Source organism: Microtus oregoni, unplaced genomic scaffold (assembly GCF_018167655.1).
Source record: "Microtus oregoni isolate MIOR12 unplaced genomic scaffold, Mior012 000020F_ref0000438, whole genome shotgun sequence".
NCBI lineage: Eukaryota > Metazoa > Chordata > Mammalia > Rodentia > Cricetidae > Microtus > Microtus oregoni.
Window position 1 is genome coordinate 23,849,479 of NW_024543079.1, and position 23,205 is coordinate 23,872,683.

The 23,205-nt window shown below is 44.0% G+C and overlaps 1 protein-coding gene across 5 annotated transcripts in view; it reads left to right on the plus strand.

The window, feature by feature from the left end:
• Dzank1 (double zinc ribbon and ankyrin repeat domains 1) overlaps positions 1-23,205 on the plus strand; it is a 52,389-nt gene that overhangs the window by 23,432 nt on the left and 5,752 nt on the right. For 3 of the 5 annotated variants that reach the window (XR_005976024.1, XM_041670069.1, XM_041670070.1), the window contains 11 exons: positions 687-772; positions 4,846-4,963; positions 6,703-6,816; positions 8,583-8,675; positions 12,372-12,497; positions 13,538-13,699; positions 14,900-15,107; positions 20,076-20,179; positions 21,751-21,825; positions 22,422-22,518; positions 22,979-23,079. Coding sequence is in view for 4 of the 5 variants with exons in the window: in XM_041670069.1 (XP_041526003.1) it covers positions 687-772; positions 4,846-4,963; positions 6,703-6,816; positions 8,583-8,675; positions 12,372-12,497; positions 13,538-13,699; positions 14,900-15,107; positions 20,076-20,179; positions 21,751-21,825; positions 22,422-22,518; positions 22,979-23,079 (1,284 nt within the window). In the remaining variant the exon portion in view is untranslated. The remainder of the gene's footprint in view (positions 1-686; positions 773-4,845; positions 4,964-6,702; positions 6,817-8,582; positions 8,676-12,371; positions 12,498-13,537; positions 13,700-14,899; positions 15,108-20,075; positions 20,180-21,750; positions 21,826-22,421; positions 22,519-22,978; positions 23,080-23,205) is intronic. The other 2 variants (XM_041670067.1, XM_041670068.1) reach the window with 2 other exon arrangements.

The window sequence follows — 23,205 nt, forward strand, 5'->3', positions numbered from 1 at the left end:
AGACCACATCCAGCCGTACGTATCCCAGGATGAACCACGTGCTCCCCTCCAGTGGTACCTGTGTGTGTCCTTTTGTTTCCTGTCTACTTCACACACTTTCCTCCGCTTTCCCTGCCCACTGCTTTCCCTCCTGGGAATATGTGAATATTCTCTCCTCTCAGCTCCCAGGGACCACAGCACAAGTCTGTTATAAGATTTCAATTATATTGTACAGATATAAGAGATGTGCTTTAGGGACAGGGACCATGTGAAATTCTGTTTGTTTTACCTTTTTTCCGCACTGAACACAGAAATTAATTTAAATAACCTATGTATATAAGTGAGTCCTTTTAAGTTTTCTAGAAATGTTATCTTTAACATTCTAGCTTTTAAAATATAATTTAAAATTAAAATTTTAAAATATAATCTCTCTAATAGTAAATTCAGATATTTTTTTTTTTGTGGTTTTGTTTTTTGTTTTTGAAGCCATGGTTTCTCTGTATTGTCTTTGGCTGTCCTGGAACTCACAGAGATCCGCCTGCCTCTACCTCCCAAGTGTTGGGATTTAAGGTGTGTGCCACCACTGTCTAGTTTCCCTGTGATAGTTTTAAAACATGAACTCTGGCAAATGAATTTGAATGGCTTTTCCTTTCCCTTCATACGGCCTGTATGTCTGTTCCCAGCTCTGTCTGTGTTCTTCATTTCAGTCCCCTGGCTTTGCACACATCACCGGCCAGAAGAGTGTGACGAGCACCGAGATCACGCGGATCCAGAGGGACACGGACTTCCTCAAGTACGTGACATTTCCTGCCTGTCTTAGATCAAAGCCATACACAATCCACAGGGATTTAAAATGAAATATAATACTGGATTTGCCCATCTCTAGTTTTTAAATTAAATTTGTTGAGACAGGGACTTGCCTTGTAGGCCTGACCTGGCACTTCCTATGCAGTCCAGTTTGGCCTCAAACTTGAAACAATTTCTTGCCTCAGACTCCTAAGTTTTGGTGTTTACCATACCTAGAAAAAGATTATAGTTTAAAAGCTCATAGTTGGAGAAAGGAGGCCAGGACTGGAGAGATAGCTAAGTGGTTAGGAGCACTAACTGATTTCTCTTCCAGAGTGCCTGGTTTAACTCCCAGCACCCACGTGGTGCCTCACAGCTGTCAGTAACTCCAGTCCCAGGGGATCCGACCCCCTCTTCTATCCCCTGTGTGCATGGGCATGTATTGCAGGCAAAACGTCCATACACAGAAAATAAAACAGAAAAACGTTTAAAAGAAAAAAGAGTGTAACTGACATGCACTGAAATGTGTATCTGCAAACAGTGTGATTGGCACATGTATATGAAGCTAACCCTACAATCACAGAGATGAACAAGCTCATCCCAACATTGAACCTTCTCATCCTGCCCCATCCAGTCAGCTGTGGATATGGCTCTTGTCACTCTGGTTTGCATTGCCTCCATAGGTGATGGACTAAATCAACACACACGCTTTACCCGCTCCCCAGGCCTTACCGATTTCAGCATAATTGTTTTGAGATTCACACATGTGGCTGACATCAAAGGTCTATTCTTTTTATTGCCAAGTGTTCTGTTTATTGTTGCTTCTGTGCCATGGGTACCCCACAGTTTGCTTACCCATTCACTTGTGAGAGCACATGCTTCTCCTGGTGTCTGGCTAACAAGTCAAATTGTAAAACTAATGTGAACATTTATACACACGCCACTGGGTGTACATTGACCTCCATGTCCTATATGGTAGATATCTGGAAGGAAAATGACTGGGTCTTATGATGGGTGATTTATCTTCTCAGCTTTTTAAGAAATTATCCAGTTGTTTCCAAAGGAAGTGTATCACTTATATTCACTCGGCAGTGTTACAGAATTCCAATTTTTTTCCTTTTTAATTTATTTTTTAAGAAAGAAAACAAACTATCTTTTTTCATTATACATACCAATCCAAGTTCCCACCCCCTCCTCTCCTCCCATTCCCTCCACGTACCCTCCCATCCCACCCCCATCTAATCCTCAGAGAGAGTAAGACATATTGCTTTGGAGAAGGTCCAGCCCCCCCTCCTTTTATCTAGGCTGAGCGAGGTAATACATCCAAAGAGAATAGGTTCCTAAAAAAAAAAGCTAGCACATGCAGTAAGGATAAATCCTGGTGCGACTGTCAGTGGCCCCTCAGTCTCTCCCAGCCATGCAGCTGTCAACCACAATCAGAGGAACTAGTTTGGTCCTATGCTTGTTCCTTCCCATTCCAGCTGGTGTTGGTGAGCTCCCATTAGCTCAGGTAGACTGTTTCAGTGGGTGTACCCATCATGGTCTTGACCTTTTTGCTCATATTCTCACTCCTCCCACTCTTCAACTGGACTTTGGGAACTCAGCCCAGTGCTCTAATGTGGGTCTCTGCCTCTGTTTCCATCAGTTACTGGATGAAGGTTCTATAGTGATATTTAAGATATTCATCAGTCTGACTACAGGGCAAGTCATGGTTGGGTCCTCTATTGCTTAGGGTCTTAGCTGGGGTCATCCTTGTGGATTCCTGGCAATTTTTCTAGAGCCAGGCTTCTTGCTCACCCTATAATGTCTCCCTCAATCAAAATATCTCTTTCCTTGCTCTCCAGAATTCCAGTTTTTATATCTTTACCAACAATTTGTATTTTCGGGCATTTAATGAGACTGCGATTATAGTGGTAGATCACTGTGATTCTAATTTATATTTCCCTAGTGATTAGTAGTAGGCGTCTTTTATGTACTTACTTGTCATGTATAAATTTTTGGTAAATAATCTATTGAAATTTAAAGTGGTTATTATTATATTTGTTATTATTATTATTAGGTTATAAAAGTTCTCCCTTGTCAGATAGATGTTTTACAAATACTTTTTAATTTTGAGCTCTGCAATTTGATGAAGTCTAATGTACTTGTTTTTCTTTTATAGTTAATTTTTTTTCCTGGTTTTTTGAGACCGGCCTTCTCTTATGTGTATCCCTGGCTGTCATGGAACTCACTCTGTAGATCAGGCTGGTCTCAAAATCAGAGATCTACCTGCCTCTGCCTCCTAAGTGCAGTGATTAAAGGTGTTTGCCACCACCACTTGGTTATATTTAATTCTTAGTTTGTCATATTTATGGAAAATTTCACAGGTTTTCACATGTGACATGCCTGTAATGCCAACCTTAAGGATGCTGAGGTAGGAAGATCACAAGTTCTGGGCTAACATGGCCTATATAGTAAGTTCTAGGTTAGCTTAGGAAACACAATAAGACCCTCTCAGCTTATTCACAACTTGGCAAGCATGAAGCAGAAAGCTCCTGGACTGAACCAGGGATGGGTATAACCTTCAAAGTCCATTCTCTGGTAACCTGCTTCACCAGCCAGGCTCCACAGCCTTCAAATGACACAAGAAAGGCCTAAGGACTGTGCGGGCATTACAGATTCAAATCATAACATTTCACTACTGGCCCCAACACTCATGACCATCTCAGAATGCGAGATGCAATTTGTCCAACTCTGAAAGTCCATGTAGTTTTAAAAGTTTCCTTAAAACTACTATTAAATATGGCATTGTTTGAATGTTTATGTCCTGTTGTTGAGTTCACTCCTATGGCACTGTGAAAATGGCACTGTGAAATAACCTTCTTTAACCCCGACGACTTCCTTTGCTCAGACGCTGTTTGCTCTAATAATAAGTAGCCACTCCTGCCTTCTTCTAGCTAATATCTATGTGACATATTGTATTTTATAATTTACGTTTGTTCCTCTACTTAATGTTGATTTTTTAAAAGCAAAATATAGCTATGTCTTACTTTCAAAAAATTATATTAGACAATCTCTGCATTAGAAACACACACACACACACACTTGACTCTTAAGAATTTCCCCTTCAACTTTCATGTCGTGTGAGTGCATGTGTTTATGTATGTGTGACTGAATTTAATTAGAGTTGCTTTCATAAGCATGGGCTGCTGTTCAGTAGGCATATCACCGATAAAAATGCTTCCCCTCCCCCAAACAACCTTCTACTGCCAGTGGTCCTTTGGGGAGCAGGAGCTCGCACATCCTCTCCCATACATTATGTTGTTCTTTTTTAAAATGCTGCAAGATCCCCGTGGCAGTAGGCAGCAGAAATGCTGTAGGTCCCAAATGGTGGTGGCGGGCCATGTGGTGGCAGACAGCGGGCCCTGGGAGCAGCCAGTCCCAGGCAGAGACGGCTGCTGGTCTCAGAGCAGTGGTGGTGGGCCATGTGGCAGCAGGCAGTGGGCCCCAGGCAGAGACGGCTGCTGGTCCCTGAGCAATGGCTGGTCCCAGGCAGGGAGACACATGCGGGTGGGCAGAAGACAGAAACATGGATAGACACGACATGCAGGGTGAGGTTGAATGTTTATTCAGGGGGTTATGGAGGAGGAAGGGTGAAGGGGGACACAGAGAGAGAGGGGCAGAGAGAGAGAGAGAGAGAGAGAGAGAGAGAGAGAGAGGAGAAAGAGACAGAGAAGGGGGGAAGCAGAGAAGTGGGGAGAGAGGCAGAAGCGAAGATGCCTCTCCGAGAGGAAGATGGAAAAGAGAGCGAGCTCAGGTCAGAAGCTGAAGATCAGCCTGCCTCAGCGGATGGGGAGGGGAATGGGTGTGGCTTGTCTCTTAAAAGGATCAAAACCATAACATTCCCAGGTCTTCCTTATAATAAAAAGCACGCAAGTCAAGGAAGCAGAAAAGGAAGGGCCCAAGATGACAGCGGGCAGGTCAGAGGTAATGGGAGTGGGTGTGGCTTGTCCCTTAAAGCGACAGGAAAGCACAACACATTAGATATGTAAGAATGTTCCTGTAGACCCCTATGGATAAATGGGACCTGTTTTGCTGTAGGTGTACCCACTGTCTGGCCTCCCGTCCATCTGATCCCTTTGCTCGCTTCTGTCATGAATGTGGGGCTCCTGTTCCACCCATATTTGGCTATCGTCTTCCACCCCCAGAAGCGGCTCAGGTAAGCTTCGGAGTGTTTGAAAACATTGATTTCTGGTTTATGTGACCTGTATGGGTATCCATGACCTGGGCCTGTCACATGAGCCACAAACATAAACGTTCATTGAAAGAATTTTGATTGCATTGATCTCTTGCTATCCAGATCCTTCTTGAGAATAGAGAACATACTTCTAACAGAATTTCTTTAGTGTGGCCTTGGAGAAGACAGAGAGAAACAGGCTGAAATGTTACTGTTTTAATGGGACAAGGTTGGCCCAAAACTGCACCAAGTACCTCAAGCTAGTAAGGCTTTGCTGATAGATGTTGGTGTGGGCTGGACCGAATATAAAACTTAAGGCTGTTATTAAGTTAGCCTAAGCTTTTACTTTTAAAAAAATATTTATTTATTTATTTATTTACTTACTTATTATATATACAATATTCTGTCTGCGTGTATGCCTGCAGGCCAGAAGAAGGCACCAGACCTCATTACGGATGGTTGTGAGCCACCATGTGGGTGCTGGAAATTGAACTCAGGACCTTTGGAAGAGTACAGGCAATGCTCTTAAATGCTGAGCCATCTCTCCAGCCCAGCTTTTGCTTTTTTAAAATTAATTTGTTTTGTATTTTGATACAGGGTTTCTGTGTGTAGCCATGGCGATCTTGGAACTCACTCTGTAGACCAGGCTGGCCTTGAACTCACAGAAATCCTCCTGCCTCTGCCTACTGAGTACTGAGAACAAAGGTGTGCACCACCACCGCCCGGCACTTTTTACTTATATTGAGCTCTTTTTCATCTACACATGCAAGTAGAGATATGTGGCTGCTTGGGAGAACTGAGAAGTTATCGAGACAGTTCCTGGGCATGGTGCTGAGAGAATGTCTCCATCAGTAAAGCGCTGTTGACTTGAAAGCGCACAGGCGAGGTCAGTCCTCAACACCTAGCTCACTAGCTAGACTTCAGGCTTAGCATAGTTGGTAAGCTGCAGGCCAGTGAGAGACCCTGTGTCAAAGGAGATGGACAGCATTCCTGATGATGACAGCTGAGGCTGTCTTCTGGCCTGCACACACGCCAACCTGTATATATATGTGCTCTTGCACATGTATGAACACACACACATATTTTGATTGTTTTTGAGAATTTCATACATGATTACTACTACACCTATGTCATTCCCAACCCTCTGTGTCCCAACACACACACACACACACACACACACACACACACACAGAGTATTTTTCAAAAGTTAAAATGGGAATCATAATAAAAGCAAAGCAATCTGTTCAAAACAATAATAAAAATAATAGCAACAAATAAAAATCCTTGGGCACTTCGCCTGTCTGTTGATTACCATGAGCCTCTGGTCCTCTTTGTTTGCCACTGAGATTGTCATCTCGGCAATGTTTCAAGTAAGGAAGACCTTATACAGCGGCAGTCTCAGAAGTGCTACTGTTCCCAGCCTGCCCTGCCCTGGAGGAGCCGCTGCCCAGAGCAGGGAGGAGGAGAGCAGCCTGTAAGAGATGCCATGCTCTTGTGCAAATGGGTATTTTCAGGAACTTTCAGTTTGTTGCTCACCAGCGGCTTACAGTTCTCGTTCTAGAGTAAAGCAGTTTTCTTTTGTTGTTGTTTTTACTCTTAATGGCAATAAAATTGGAGGAAAGGTAATTATTTTAAATGTTTACAGAAGCAAGTCAAACCTTATGAACTAAGTCCTGTCAGCCTTTACCTCGCAGTCAACCCTGGCCTTTTCCTTTGAGCAGATGGGCCTGTGCACAGAGTGTGGAAGCGTGGTACCCATGAACACCCCCATCTGTGTGGTGTGCGAGGCTCCTCTTGCTCCACAGCTGCGCCCCCAGGCCAGCCTCCACCTGAAGGTAGGGAAGTGTGAGTCTGTCAAAACCCAGACAGTGGTGTCTGAATCATCGTGTGTCTGTCTTCAGCTGGAGGAGTGGACTAGTGATGGATAAAGTGTCGTGAGCAAACCCATTCTCATTTTTAGGAAGGTGTACTGGTCCAAAGAATCTGTAAGGGAGGGGCTGGAGAGATGGCTCAGAGGTTAAGAGCATTGCCTGTGCTCTTCCAAAGGTCCTAAGTTCAATTCCTGGCAACCACATGGCTCACAACCATCTTTAATGAGGTCTGGTTCCCTCTTCTGACCTGCAGACATACACACAGACAGAATATTGTATACATAATAAATAAATAGATATTTTTTTAAAAAAAGAGATAAGAGTGGGGCTGGAGAGATGGCTCAGCGGTTAAGAGCACTGCCTGCTCTTCCAAAGGTCCTGAGTTCAATTCCCAGCAATCGCATGGTTGGCTCACAACCATCTGTAATGAGATCTAGTGCCCTCTTCTGGCCTGCAGACATACATGCAGACAGAATACTGAGAATACTGTATACATAATAAATAAATAAATCTTTAAAAAAAAAAAAAGAATCTGTAAGGGAGATGCCTACACACATGCCCCAAAAATGAATTTTGAGGACAAACTGCAATATAGCTAATTTAGACAGTGTTTTGATTAATTATTGCTACTAATATTGACTTATAATTGTTCCCTGGAAGTGGTTTTGTTTGATGGTGGCTTCCTGTTTTGTAGAAAGAGCAGGCAGAATTGTTCACACCCTGGGATCTCCATTGCAGCTGAAGTTTCACCTTCCCAGCCTCATGCAGTGGCTCCTCAGGGCCTCTTTTGGGGAATCTGACCCCGTCACCCACTGCCTGGCCTCACCAGCTTCCAGGAACTTTGATGCCAGCCTCGATGACGCCCTCAGCATCGCATCTTTTGTGGCTGCAAAACCAGTACCTTGTGGCTGGTGCTCTTAAATTCTTCTGCCAGCTCCAGATAAACTTTGGCCCACTTCCTCCACGCTTGCCAGCCTCTGTGCTCCTCGGTGGCTGGACCTGCAAGCACTGGCCTAAACAGTTGTTCTTACTAATCAGTTTGCATTTTACAACTAGAACCTTTTATGGGTAGAGCCTTACCCTGTAGGTGTTTTCCTAATCCAGTGCAAAATATGAGGTTTCTCCTTAACTGTACCAACTTTATTAACAGTCCCAGCGTCCCAGCCTCCTTCGTTTCCTCCGCACTTCCTTCTCATTCCTAGCCCGCTCCAGTTCTGTTGGCTCCTCTGTTTCTGTGCTGCATCTTCACTCTCGGACTGAGTTGGGAAGTTACATTAATGTTTTCTTCTGACAACCATTTCTTCCACTTCTAACTAAATCATAACCTACAGAAGAAGCCTAAATTCATAGCTAGCATAAAGCTGCAGGACCCAATAGACTTGTAAGTCCACAGACGAGCTTCTGCTGGTCTTGTCTTTCTCCTTATGGTATAGGCCATGAACAGAAAGCCTGTTGGCTGTCAGCTTTCCCACATTGGAGATGGGAACATAACCATCCTAAAATTTCAAATTGTCTTCCTCAAAGTAAACGAATACTGTCTTCAGTTTGTTTGCTTGCTTGCAGTTTTGTCTCTTTTAAAACTGTGTTCACTCGCCTGGCACTGTTGCAATAATCCCCAGCCCAACGCAGTATTCCTGCCTGGATGTTGTAACACCGCTGGCTGACGAACACGACTGCCGGCCCCTCCACCCTGTCATTGCTCATTCTGTTTCTAATTCCCTGTTGTCAAGGAGAAGGTGATCTGTCGCACCTGTGGCACCGGGAATCCTGTTCAGCTGAGATACTGTGTCACCTGTGAGGGGACCCTCCCTGGAGCACAAGAGGTAGGTGGACGGAATGTGAATGTCCCTGTCTTTGGTGGTCACCAAGTGCTCGGTGCTGATGTTACTAGAGAAGTAAGATGCAGTGGGAGGAGAAAGATGGTTATGAAACACAGAGTAGGGCTGCAAGATGGCCCAGCAGGTGAAAGCACTTGCCTCAAAAGCTTGGCAACCTGAGTTCCATAGACTTCACAGTGGAAGGAGAGAATTGACTCCCCAGATTATCCTCTGACCCCCACTGCAGACATTTTATCTATGTTAATTCTTCTGAAGCCTGAACATAGGATAATCTTCCACTTACTTCTGTCTTTAATCTTGTTTCTTTCACCAGCACAGATGTTACCATATTTTAACCTTATAGTATCACCAACACATCATACATGTTGCCTTATGATGTCGCCTGTTTGTCTGTAGGATCTATATTTACATGCTTCTCTTGTGCCCTGTCCCCTCCCCCATCATGTCAGAGATGTGTGGATTTTATGATCTTTTCAAGGTCTTCAAATTCTACATCCTAGTTTTTATTTGTTTTTTTTTATTTCTTTCTCTTTGCTTTAATTTGGTCCTCTTTTATCAGATTCCTTTTTATTTATTTATTCACTTATTTTTTTAAATTTTCTTTCTTTATCTCTCTTTCTTTTCTTTCTTCCTTACTTTCTTCTTTCTGTCTTACTATGTAATGCTGGCTGGCCTGGAACTCACTATACTGACCAGGCTCACAAAGACCTGCCTGCCTCTGCTTCCTAATTGCTGGAATTAAAGGTGTGTGCCACTATTCCTGGCCTTATTTTTTCTTCAGATTTTCTATTTTGTGTGTGTGCACACATATGCACATAAGGTCAGAGGACAGGTTTTCTTCTTCTACTATGTGGGTCCTAGGAATCAAACCTGGGTTGTCAGGCTTGCAGCAAGCGTCTTTACCTGCTGAGTCAGCTCTAATTTCCTGAAATAAGAACTCAGACCACTGACTTTAAATTTCTTTCCTCATTCCAACACGAAATGTAAAATTCTGAAGATCTTCTTTGGCAGTATGCTGTAATTATAAGTGTATATATTGTGTTTTCACAATAATACCTTTAAAAATACTGTCCATTTTCCCTAGGATTTTTTCTTTAGTCTAAGACTTATTTGTTAGTTGTTTGCTTTGTTTCCAAATATGTGGTCTTTTCCTCATTGTTAGCAGTGGTGACTTAAAAGTTAACTCTTTTTTGTTTTTTTCAAGACAGGCTTTCTCTTGTGTAGCCTGGCAGTCCTGGAACTCTCTCTGTAGACTAGGCTGGCCTCAAACTCAAATACTAGCCGTCCTCTGCCTTCCCGGTACTAGGATTAAAGGCATGTGCCACCCCACCAGCCACCAATAATTAACTCTTATGGCTAGAGCACATGCTCTGTGTGGTTCGTTACTCTAATATGATTTATTCTGTGGCCCATCATATGCTCTAACTTGGAAGCACCCTGGTACACCTATGCATGTCAGTTTTCTGTCATTGTTAGGTGCAGCATTCAGTGAGTACCAGTTAAATCTCAGAGGGATGCTGCAGATACCTTTGCTGGTTTTGTTGGCTTGTTTTTGTCTTTCTATTTCTTCTAGCAAATTTTGGAGAAGAGGTAGTAAACAAACAAAGATAAAAATGAAAAATTTAGAGTGTTAATTAAAGAAAAACTGAGCATGGTAATAGGCCTATAATCCCAGCGCCAGGGTTGAGGCAGGATAATTGTAGCATGGATTCTAATTGGTATTAATAAAAAAACCCATAGTCAGTTATTCAGGGGTAAAAGCTGAGAGATCACAGAAGCAGAGCAGTTAGCCACTCTATTGAACCTTAGACTGCTGCTGTTCTCTACACAACCTCAGACAGCAAGACTGTCTCAAAAGACAAAAGAGAAAACAGAAAAAAAATGAAATTGAAGACAGGAATAAGTGGAAGGTTATCCCATGTTCAGGCATCGGAAGAATTAGCATAAATAAAATATCTGCAGTTTCCAAAACAGTCTACAGATTCAGGAAAATCCTGTCAAAATTTCAGTGACTTTATTTTTTACAAAATAAAGAAAGGAATCCAAAGAGAGAGAAGCTTGAGGAAGAGAACTTGACCCTGTGCTGAGCGTTCCTTTGTACTCACTTGGCATTCACCTAAACCCACTATAGACCTGTGAGGATGCTGCCGAGAGACTGTGAAATCCTGGACAGCAGGCTGTAAGATCAGTGATGACACCTATCTCACAGGTCGTGTGAGCGGACATACAGAGTGCAGGCCAGTACCTGGGACAGTTCCTGCACAGACACAGAAATGCCAGTTCTACCGTCACCCCATTGGGAAAGTGAGAAGCTGTCACATTCTACAATAGTGAATAAGCAGCAGGAGCCAGATACTAACCCAGGTCTGCCTAACAGCATCAGAAACTCTCAAGAAGCAGCCGTTTCCCTCTCCACAATAAAATAATTCCTTGTATAAATAGAGCCCAGGAACAAGAGACAGGAACTGAGTTATGAAATTGTAATTTATCTAGAGAGCTGGCAATCAGGAAAGCCAGGGAACATCCCCCAGTCTGCCTTGCCCATCCATCCCCAGCCAGCATCCTTTACAGGGAACCAGAAGAAAGGCAGCGGATCATTGCAAAGGTTGTCTCCCTGGTCCGCGGCTGTCTCCCTAGTCCGCAGCATCTCTCCTTGTTGCTCCCTGTGCTTTCCCCTTGTTGTTGTCTCTGTGTAGTCAGAGTTCCCATACCCCAGTGATGAGGTCTACGTTCCTCCCAAAGAGCTATCTAAAGATCCCTTCATCAAAAACTAGCTCAGAACAAGCACGCTATTAGCAGCTGTCAGGTGTTCATGCTGGACTGTGTTCAGTGTGGATCTGTAGGTTCTGTCCTACAACATGATTTGTTTTAAGTATATGGGTGTTTGGACTGCGTGTATTTCTTCTTTGTACCTCTTGTGTCTGTGTCTCGTGCCCTCAGAGGTCAGAAGAGAGTGTCAGATCCCCAGGAACTGGAGTTACAGACAGTTGTAAACTACCTCCCATATGGGTGCTGGGAATGGAGCCCAGATCCTGAGAAAGAGGGACACGTTCTCTTAGCCACTGGGCCATCTTTCCAGCCACCAAATGTGGTCTTACAATGCAGAATACAAGTGGCCATTACCTCACCCTATCATTTCCATGCCCAGGTTGGAGAATAAATCAACATTTCCCTGGGGCAGAGGGGAGAAGATGAGTCCCATCATGGCTCTGCGTGGCTCGGCTTGGCTAACCAGTAATGCTCTGTTAATACTAGTAGGCTTGCTCGGCCTGTGATGCCAATGATATAGAAGGGTATGGAGATGTAGGAGACTCCACTTTTCATACTTTTATGATTTGCAAGAAGGAATATGAACTTAAAACTTGGTGAATATGGGCCAGGCTTAGTCTCACACACCACCTTTAATCACAGCACTCAGAGGCAGAGACAGGTGAATCTCTGTGAATTCAAGGCCACCTTGATCTACGTAGCAAGTTCCCTGTCTCAAAAACAAACAAAAATTGGCGAAGTCTATCATACTTTTACTCCTTTTGTCAAAAAAAAAAAAAAAAAAAAAAAGCACGGGGTGGCGGGGACTGTATTTCCAGTTTCTGCTGTTTGGTGCTCTATCCCCTGGTCTGGATATGAAGCAGGACTGGAGAACATAGTTCTGACCCTGCCTATCCACACTTCTTTATTCAGCAGTGGCTGTGCAGTGGAAACGAAGTCTCTCGTCCACCCTCTCGGAATGGGGATACCATTTCCTGCTCCAGATGTGGCTGCCAGAACCTCTGGGAGGCATCCTTCTGCGACTGGTGTGGAGCCACGGTAGGGATTTAAATACAGCCTCGCCACCAGGTGGTAGGGGCGCACGCCTTTAATCCCAGCACTCAGGAAACAGAGACAGGCAGATCTCTGTGCTTTTGAGGCCAGCCTGGTCTATAGAGCAAGCTCCAGGACAGCCAGAGCTACTCAGGCACCATGGAGAGCTAAGGTCTGCTCATGGCCTTGCAGGAGATCCTTCCTATGGTTTCTGTATCAAGAATTTGGAGGTAGAAATGATAGTTTCAGAGCCCTTCTCACTGACATTTAATTTACATTTTTTTGAGGTTAACCCTTTCCACTCATTACTGAAATTTCTTCTGTGAATGGAGTTTGCCTATTTTTAATCAAAATATTCAGACCGTTTATGTATATCTGGTATTTCATTCAAGTAACAAGAGGGAATGGCTGTCTCCTTCATCTCAGCCTGCAGCTCCCCTGTTCAGAAGCAAGCCTACTGTTGACATAAACCAGGTGCTTTCAGTTCCCCAGTGAACTGGCACTCACTGACCATTCTTTCCACCTGGCAATATGCCTTGCTTTCCTGTAGCTTCACTTGCCATTGTCTATAATATAGACTCTATATGCACACACCGTGGTTTATTTAGGCTATGGGCCCCATTGCTGTACACTTATTTCCTCTGGACTGCCACTACTGGGCTGGAAAGATGGCTCAGGGAGCGAAAGCACCTTCCCCCAAACCTGAAGACTTGAATTCAATTCTCTGGATCCGCCCCATGGAAAGAAACAGTGTTGTCCTCTGACCTCTATACAGGCACTGTGATACCCACACTCACACTCACACACACACATGCACGTACAAAATAAATTTAAAATGCAATTTTTAAACACCTATAATACTAGAAAAGATGGCCTGGGATACATTTCTTGAAGTGCTTGTCCATGTGTCAGAGAAAGCCTGGAGGTAGAATGTTAGGGCAGAGGGCAGGAGCATATGTCATCTTGATGATAAGAGAGTATGGCATGAGAATAGTTTCTGTGGGCGAGTCAAAACTCTAAACCATAAAAAAATTTCTGTTCCCTAGCTTGGCATTTCTGGTAGCCACTCTGTGTGCCCAAAATGTGGGGCCAACAATCATCTGTCTGCCCGATTCTGTGGCAACTGCGGTATTTACATGAAGTCCATAACCCGCTTTAGAATGAACAGCTTGGCCCTAGTTGCTGGGGGATCACGCCCATTTTCTGAGGTAAGGAGGCCTGTGTGCTGCACAGTGGGAAGAATGGCTGACTTGGTGTGCCCTGCCCCGTGGGTCAGTCCAGGAGAGCAGAGCCAGAATACGTAGACCTTGCACATAAATTCCACTTAGGTTTCAAACTCCTGAATGATTTCTTCAAAAATTATATATTCAAGTTCAAGTATAGCCTAGGGTAGAGAGTCTCAAAAAAAAAAGTCAAGAAACTAAAATTGCATTGTTCCAACAGAGATTTGTGTCTAATAGCAGCTCTGAGGCAATGGAGTGCCCAGAGAGAAATAACTTTCTCTGTGTGGGGCAGAATGAACTGCTCTTGCGGTTTTCTAGTAGCAAGCAAAGAACCTGCCTCCGTGTCCTGTTACATTGCTGTGTGAGATTTCTCCCTGTCAACAAGCTCTGGCTGGTGGTCATTCTCAGCCGCACACACGGGGCAACCAGCTGCCTGTTAGCCTTCCGAGTCTCTTCTCTGAGCCGCACAAAGACCTTCAGATGCCACCTCATCTCTTTACTGATGGGAACTGAAGACAGATGAGAGACTGTGCACACACTGAGCCCCTAGCATGTACACTTGTGAAGGACACGTGGTGCCTTAACTCAGAGGCAGACTTGTGGGGCCACCAGGCCCATTTGCACGTTTGTTGAGTGAAAAGGAGGTGTTCTTTCCGCACAACGCCTGCCGTCTGTTGGAACTGTCCATAGTAGATGCTCTTTCTTCTCTCTGCCAGGAAACTCAGCCTAATAAACACGCAAATGTGCACTGTCTGCCGTGTGAATGGTGCCCCTTTAGCCGCAGTGACACCAGGCAGCCCACACCTCCTTCCATGGTGATTTTCTTAGGTCCATCAAAGAAATAGTCCGGTTGAATGTAGTTGTGCAGTAAAGACTGTATTCCATTCCTTGTAGAACTGAGAAGGCAGATGTCTTCCAGGCCCCAGGCAGATTAAAAGGCACCCTTAATTAGCTGAACCTGGAACAATAACTGACCAAGGGGAGGGGCTACCTTCATGGACCAGGTAGGAGTTTCTGAGAAAGACAGGCAATGGTGGCGAGAACATACACACACCCCAACGAAAACCTTTACTTCAAAGAAAGCTTCTGGGTGCTTTCTATTCTGATTTAAATTGTGTTTTGTGACTAGAGATGGGCTAATTAAATTATATCCTGATCTTTAAGTGTATTCTCCTCTGCTCACAGCCCCGATCTGCCTGGCAGTCCCTGAGTGTCTCTTTGCCCACCCCTGCTATTGGGTCTAAGAAGGACACGGGCACACAGACCTCTGGCCTCTTCTACCCATCTGGTAAGCTCCTGGCAAAGAAGGAACTGGAGGCGGCTTGTCACAGGCAGAGGCAGGAGAAGATGAGTGACCACAGGCCGGTGCTCACGGCTGTCAGCCCAGGAAGAGGTAAGGGACACTCTCTGAAGAGCCTCCCATGTCTCCTCCCTTTTAGATTCGTTTTTCATGGACTAGAAATACGTTCTGTTGTCTCTGTTCTGGTCATTTTCTTTGTATGGGCAGTAGCTTTTCCTCCTCCAGTACTTTACCTCCTGCCCTGTTATCTGTTGTAGGATGTTTTGTTCTTTTGGCTTTTTTGAGGGACCCACCACCAGCTCCCAAACAAATCACACACAGACTTATTCTTAGTTATAAATGCCCAGTGGTGTAGGAGGTCCTTCTGTATTTGTATTGCTTTTATTGGTTGAATAAAAAAACTGCCTTGGCCTTTTGATAGGGCAGACTTAGATAGGTGGAGTAGACAGAACTGAATGTTGGGAAGAAGGGCAGTGTGGCAGACGCCGTGTATCTCCAGCCTGAGACGGACGTAGGTTAGAATCTTGCCAGTAAGCCACAGTCACGTCGGGATATACAGATTTAATAGAAATGGGTTAATCAAGATGTGAGAGTTAGGCAATAAGAGGATAGAGCTAATGGGCCAGGCAATAATTTAATTAATACAATTTCTGTGTGGTTATTTGGGGGGGGTGGTTAAGCTAGCCAGGCGGGATGAAAAGCAGGCCCCCTCCCACTCTCTACTACAGAGTGGCACCCATCGTGGTTAACTAACGCCACATAAAACCTGAAATAAACCTTAGCTTGGCTTGTTTCTTGCCAGCTTTCCTTATCTTATATTAACCCAACTACCTTTTACCTCTGGGCTTTTTGTCTTTCTCTACTTCTGTAATCTTATTTATTTATTTATTTATTATTTATTATGTATACAATATTCTGTCTGTGTGTATGTGTGCAGGCCAGAAGAGGGCACCAGACCCCATTACAGATGGTTGTGAGCCACCATGTGGTTACTGGGAATTAAACTCAGGACCTTTGGAAGAGCAGGCAATGCTCTTAACCACTGAGCCATCTCTCCAGCCCCATGCTTCTGTAATCTTTCTTTACTCCTTTCCCCATGGCTTGCTGCATGGGTAGGTGACTCCTGGTGTTCTCCTCTTCTGTTTATCCTCTCTACTGCCAGCCCTGCCTGTCCTTGCTCTGCCTTGCTATTGGCCATTCAGCTCTTTATTAGACATCGGGTGTTTTAAACAAGCAAAGAATCACAGCTTCACAGAGTTAATCAAATACAGCCTAAACAAAAGTCACACACTTTAAAATAATATTCCCCAACAGCTGTCTGGTCCATCCATCTCATGGCGCCTGTGGGTTCGTTCTGCTGTGTAGACAGGCTTAGTCTGACTCATCATTACCACCTGCCATTATGGCTTTTTAGTGCATAAAACTCATGTGGTATACAATTCACTATGTTTAAGGATGCAATGAACAGTATCAAGCACGTTCATTAATGATGTTACACAAACATCATCACTTTTCTTCAGGAGTGAACACAGCCATCACTCCAGTAGCAAACTTGTGTTTCTCAAATAGTCACCTCCCACATCCCTTCTGTATATGCTCTCACAAGTGCCAGAGTGCCTGCAGGGGCACAGCTGTATTTCTGGAAGAGAGAGGGACGTCTACAGAACCTGCAGTCTAGCACCCGAACATGTTTATATCGGCTCCTCTGAAGTTCTGTTAAAGCCCCGGACTAGCAGTTGCTGTTGCAGGCGGTTTTTCTCCCCTGCCTTTGTTTGTTTGTTTGTTTGTTTGTTTTTGTTTTGTTCTCTCAAGACAGGGTTTCTCTGTGTATCCATGGCTGGGATATGGTCTGGAACTCTCTGTAGACCAGGCTAGCCTTAAACTCAGAGATCCTCCTGCCTCTGCCTCCCAAGTGCTGAGATTAAAGGTTAGCGCCATCACCGCCTGGCTCTCCCCTGCCTTTTGTTCTTATGTTTTAGTTAACTTTCTTCTTTTACCATTTTATAATATTTTGTTAGAACCAAAGTTTTCTTAAATTTATTCTTCTCTTATATATTGCATTCTGATCATAGTTTCCCGTCTCTCCTTTCTTCCCAGTCCCTCCCCCATGCCTCCCCATCCCACACCTCCTGCACCCATCCTATTCCTCCTCTGCATCTCTTCAGGAAAGGGCAGGCCTCCCTGGGATATCAACCAAACACAGCATATCAAGTTGCTGTAAGACTAGGCACCTCCTCTCATATTAAGGCTGGACTAGGAAATCCAGTAGGAGGAAAGGTCCCAAAAAGCAAGTAAAGGAATCAGAGACGGCCCCCAGAACTGGAGGTTTTAAATGACTGAGTATTTCAACTCTAGTCTGGTTTCCCTTCCAGGCTGGTTCTTGCTATTTGCACATTAATCTGTATAGCAGCTAGCTCCATCTTCCTGGTGAACTTCAGTCCATCCTGCTGTGTGAAGCCTCTGAGGCTGCACTTTGGGGAGTACACCATTGGTCTGCACTCTGCCATCCTAGGAAGATGGTTGCTTTGGTGGTTTGGGCAAGGCTCCCGGCCTCCTTCCCTGACCACTCCCAGTCGTGACTGCTAGTCCATCACTTTGTTGTTTTCAGCTCTAGGTTGGCATCAGCCCTTTCACAGATTGGTCTAATTAAACGTGGGGTCTTTTACAACAGTATTTTTACAGGTCAGTATTTGAATACTTTTCTGACTTCAGAAAGGCTTTTATTAGCTGTTACTTCTTGGTTCTATGTAAAGTGGTCAACCTATGATGCAACTCTGACCTGTAGTGAATTTATCAGCATTGTACTTGCCCCCACTCCCTTCTTTAGGTGCTGGTATTGAACTCAGGTCCTGTGCATGCTAGGCAAACACTCTGCCACCCTGTTACAGTGAAGTCAGTTGCTTTGGGAAGAGCTTCTGAGCTCTCACTTCCTGGCCTTCTTTCTCTCCTGGGCAGAAATTTGTTTGGAATTGGACATTGGCACTTTTCTCTCAGAATGACATTCATCCCAGGGAATACAGCAATCATATATGATTTTTCTATTTTTACCTCTCTCAAAATGGGCCTTTGATAAGTGAGCCACGATTAGATCTGGGTACCCAGTAGCAGCAGTGCCTCAGATCAAGGTAAAGCCTCCATCCTATGAGAAATGACTGGGCAGGAGTTGAGACCACACTTGCCAAGAGCTTAGGCTGTGCAGTAGGCAGCTGGGGCAGGATGAGAAATATGGAAATCTTGTTTGCTCTGAGAAGATAGTGAGGTTGAACTTAGAGCCAAGATGGACAGGACTGTGTTCCTGACTGTACATACCTGGACTGGAGTTTCCATCCTATTCAGCAAGAGGGCGTTGGGTAATAATTCAGACACCATCCACTTACTATCTTGAGTTTCAGTACTTTTTTTTCATTAAATACTTAATTTGCTAATGTCTTTAGAAACAGTTCCAGAGAATTTAAATCATTGATTATTTTTTTAGGTTTACTTAATTTATGTGTATGAATGTTTGCCTGCACATATATATCTGCATTACATGTGTGCTTGGTGCCTGCCCATAGAAGTCAGAAGAGGACATCAAATCCCCTGGAACTGGAGTTAGAGACGATTATGAGCCACCATGTGAGTCTTAGATGTCAAATCCAGGTCCTCTTCCAAAACAAGTGCTCTAACCACTGAGCAACTTCTCCAGCCTCTCATTGCTTTTTAACACTGGTTTCTCTGGGGAAAAGAGAGCACCAAGATCCCCAGTATGCCGTGATGGAGGTCTCTCAGCCCTACACTTGCTCCCTAAGTGTCCCTGTTAGGAGTTATAACTCAGCCACAGTTTGATTGACTGTTCTAGACTTGAGTGTGGCATTAGTCCTAAGGAGATTGTTTACAGCCATTTCCAGAATGATTCCTAATATCCCTCCTTTCCTCACGAGGAAGAGGCTGTTTTCTGTCTCTTGGAATCTTGATGGCTTGATCACTTGCTGGCCAGTGGAACATGATAGATGAGATGCCCTGACAGTTCTGACCTTAAGCCTGAAGAAGAATGAGGGTCATTGTGCTCTCTAGAAAGTCAGCACCGAGTAAAGAAATTCACTGTGTATTCCTGACCCACTAGAGGAGAACAGGGGCACCAACAAACTCAGTCATTTCAATGAGCCCACACAGCAACGAGAAAAGGACTAAATCTGCCACCTTAGCTGAGATTCCACCCCAGTCTGCTTCTCCTTGTCAAGGGCCTTCAATCTTGGCAGAAAGGTGGGAACCACTATATCTTTCTCCCACACATGAGAAGCCAAAATCCTGGGCTCACAAAAGTGCTCTAATTTCCGATTCAAATCCATTTAAACCCCTATATAGACAGAAAAGGAGCACAGAAACTTTCTGGAGTAATAGAAATGTTCTGTATGTTGTTTGGGATGAATACAGTTCTCAAACCCATACATTTAGGACTATGTAATTTATATGTGAGATAGAATAATAAAAGACTAAAAGTCTCCTATAATAGGAGACTGCCCTTTTGTTTCTGACTGCTCAGATCTGAATAATCACACTGAAACTATATTAATTACAACACTGTTTGACCAATGACTCAGGCATATTTCTAGTTCGCTCTTACATCTTGAATTAACCCATTTCTATTAATCTATATATTGGCATGAGGCTGTGGCTTACCGATAAGAATATGGCATCTCTATCCTGCAGCAGCTACATGGCATCCCTCTGACTCTGCCTACACTCTCTATATCTCTTCCAGCCTGGCTATATTCTGCTAAGCTATTGGCCAAAACAGCTTGATTAATTAGCCAATAAACACATAGACAGAAGGTCGTCCCACATCGGTCTTCACATACAGCAATCTGCATATTCTTTTGAAATGTGATGGTCTGTGATAACTGTGTCTAATAGTCTGGGGGTGGTAGTGGCACTGACTTTAGTATGTACTTGAGGTTCTATAAGGAAAACCCAACACAGTTAGCCAAGGGAAATTACCTGCCAGAGAACTTCCACATTCACTTCTTTCTTTCTTAAATGTGGAAGAATTATCCGTATGTTTGGGTTTCTCTCCCTTTTTAGGCTACTGGAGAAAACAATTGGATCACATCTCTGCTCACCTCAGGTCCTATGCTCAGAATAACCCTGATTTCCGAGCCTTGATTGCAGAACCCAGGATGGGAAAGGTGGGTAGATGAAGCTGCTGCTTAGAGCATCCCTGGGATCAGGCTTCCCCAAGACTTTGCTTGTTAATTGTGGTTTTTCCTCTTCCTTTCCCTTCTATCTCTGCTTTCCATGTTTTTCTTTCTCCTTCCTTCCTTTCTCCCTCCCTCCCTCCCCTCCTTCCTTCCTTTCAGTATGTATGTGTATGTATGTATGTATGTATGTATGTATGTATTTTCTTTCTTTTTACTTGAGACAGGGTCTCTGTGTGTAATACTGGCTATCCTGGAACTTGCTCTGTAGACCAGGCTGGTCCTGACCTCAGAGATCTGCTTGCCTCTGTCTCCCAAGTACTGAGATTAAAGGTATGAGCCACAACACCCAGCTAAAATAATGGGGTTTTTTGTTTTTGTTTTTTGAGACAGGGTTTCACTGTAGCTATCAAGTCTGTCCTGGAACTAACTCTTGTAAAGTAGACCAGGTGGCCTTGAACTCTCAGAGGTCTGCCTGCCTCTGCCTCCCAAGTACTGGGATTAAAGGCGTGTGCCACCACCGCCCGGCAAGTAGTGGTTTTTAATGGTATAGAATTGAAGTTTTTTGTTTTGTGTTGTTTTAAGTCTGTAGATCTTCATAGCAAGTCTTATTTGATAACCAAAGTAACTAAAGCTCAGAGAGGTTTGACAGATTGCCCCAAACTGCACTGCTGTGTCTTGGCATTAAGATTTGGAGCAGGTCTGTAGATCCCAAGCCACATGTCTTTTCTTTAGCACAAAATCATTAAGAGACAGTTCAGTGGGATAACATGTCCTGTTCATCACAGACTAGAAGGAACCCTTTCAAATCAGTCACAAAAGCATCCAACACTGAACCTGTCTTGTTTTCAAGTACTGCTCGGCTTCCTTTGATGGACATTTGGTAGCTTATGCAAACTTTGTCTTAATCTGGAGTTCAGCAAACTATTCTCTCTGAGACAAATGTGGCCCACTGCCTAGTTTTACAAGTAATATGTAATTGGATCAGAGATGTACCCAGCCATTTACATGTTAGCCGTGGCTGCTTTGGGTTACCACAGCAAGGCTAAGCATTTGCAGTAGAGAATTCATGACCCACGAGACCTAAATAAAAATTACCATTTGATCCTCAGAAACATTTGCTGCCCCCTTTTAAGTTCATTCCACAGCTTACAGCGAAAACCACTCATTCATGAGCTCCTTCCTTGCAGAGCTGCCCCCCCCCCCATTCACCAGGACACCTTTTCAGAAGTCTGTAGATCTTCATAGCAAGCCATATGACTGACTGGAGAAGTCTCTTGAAGAAAATATAAATTTGAATCTTGTTCTTATTCACTCTAAGAGTCCCTGCCCTCAACTAAAGTATTTAGTTCATTTATAATTAGGAATACAGGTCGGTTGGTTTGGAGTCTGCTGTTTTGTTCTTTGTTTTCTACTTATCTCATCTCAGTTTCTCCTCTTGTTTCTCTAGTCTAACCTTTTTGTGATAAATATTTTACTAAATAGAGAGTTTCACATCTCACAGTTCTTAGGGGTTGAGTCCCACACCACAACTGAGAATATTTTTTAAATTTCTTTAAAAGCTTATCTCTGCCACTGTCCATGAAGATGGCTACGAAGTTAGCATCAGGCTGAACTACGTTCAAGTCTCAAACAAGGTATGTACGCCTCCAGAAGTTATCGACAAGTGATTGCCCCATGGTTTACAGTTCACAGGGATGCTTTCGCATAATGAATAGAAAGGAAAAGTTTCAAATAATAAACCCGATCTAGACAACATAAATAACTCTGCTAACCGTCAGAGGCCCACTGTCCAGCCCAGTGGATGTGCTGGCAGCAGGAGCTGCTACCCACACTTGCTCTGGTTTTCCTTGGGGTCACAGCTTACTAAAATGATTATATGCCTGGGATACAACAAACTTGGAAAAAGACTAACAAAACAATATTTACTGATTTTCACCTTGACTTGTTTTACACAAAATAAACCACTTGGAAGGATGAGGCATGAGGATCTCAAAGTAAAGGCCAGAATGAGTTCAGGGCCATCTGGGACAAGTTTGTTAGAGCAGTCTTAAAAGTAGAAGCGCCCTGGGGCTATAACTTAATGGTAGAATGTTTGCCTACGTGCACAAGGTTCCCAGCCTCAGGCTGCACTGTAAGTGTCCCTCCGGAGGAGCAGGCTCACAGTAGAGCTTTTCTCTGCTGAGATATGGCAGCCCCGTCGTTAGTGATGCTTGATGTTTTCATTGGCCAGAACCTGTACATCAACAAGGCGATGAATCTCAGTGACCACTTTCTGAGCAGTATCAGCGAAGGGGGGAACGGGCTGTATGACAGCAGGGCCAGCTTGGGTAAGTTATACCCTCCTGGTGAGTTTTCAGTAATTAAACCAAGAACACACTGATTAGTCAGGGATTGGTGAGACTTGTATAAAATTTGAAGCTGAGTCACAAATCTCAACATGTTCCAGGCAGTTTATTTGTCTGGCTTCTCTGGAGATGGGGGGAGGGGGGTCTGACTTCTGAAATCCTTCACAGGGCTTAGGAAGTTTATTTGCTGCAGCTGGTGGGGGCAAAGGGGGTGTACATGTGCTTTTTAATCTAAAAATTACAATCCCTTCTTTTCCCTTTCAAATCATCTCCAGGTTCCTGGAAGGGGTGGTCAAGAGTCCCACCTGCCAGGTTTAATTTAAAAAAAAAAAATCTAGAAAATCCATTTTATCATTGTGACTTTTGGGGGCATGACCGAAGTGTCCTTCCACATGACAAGTAAGGCAGGGTCATTTTGGTCTCCAACTCTTTGTCATTTCAGTTAGTGCCTATAGCCAGAGCGCCTCAGACATGCCTGAAAATATCAAGAAGATGAAGGATCTCAAGACCAAAAACTTGCACAGAAACGCAGAGCTGCCTGCGGTAGGTGCACTTCTTGGTCTCCGTAGCTCTTGTGCAGCCTGCTGCACCGGTGTTGATTTGGACATTTTGTAATGGAATGCTTTCTCATTTTCTCCTTTTAAACAACAGTGCTGTCTATTTTGTGGC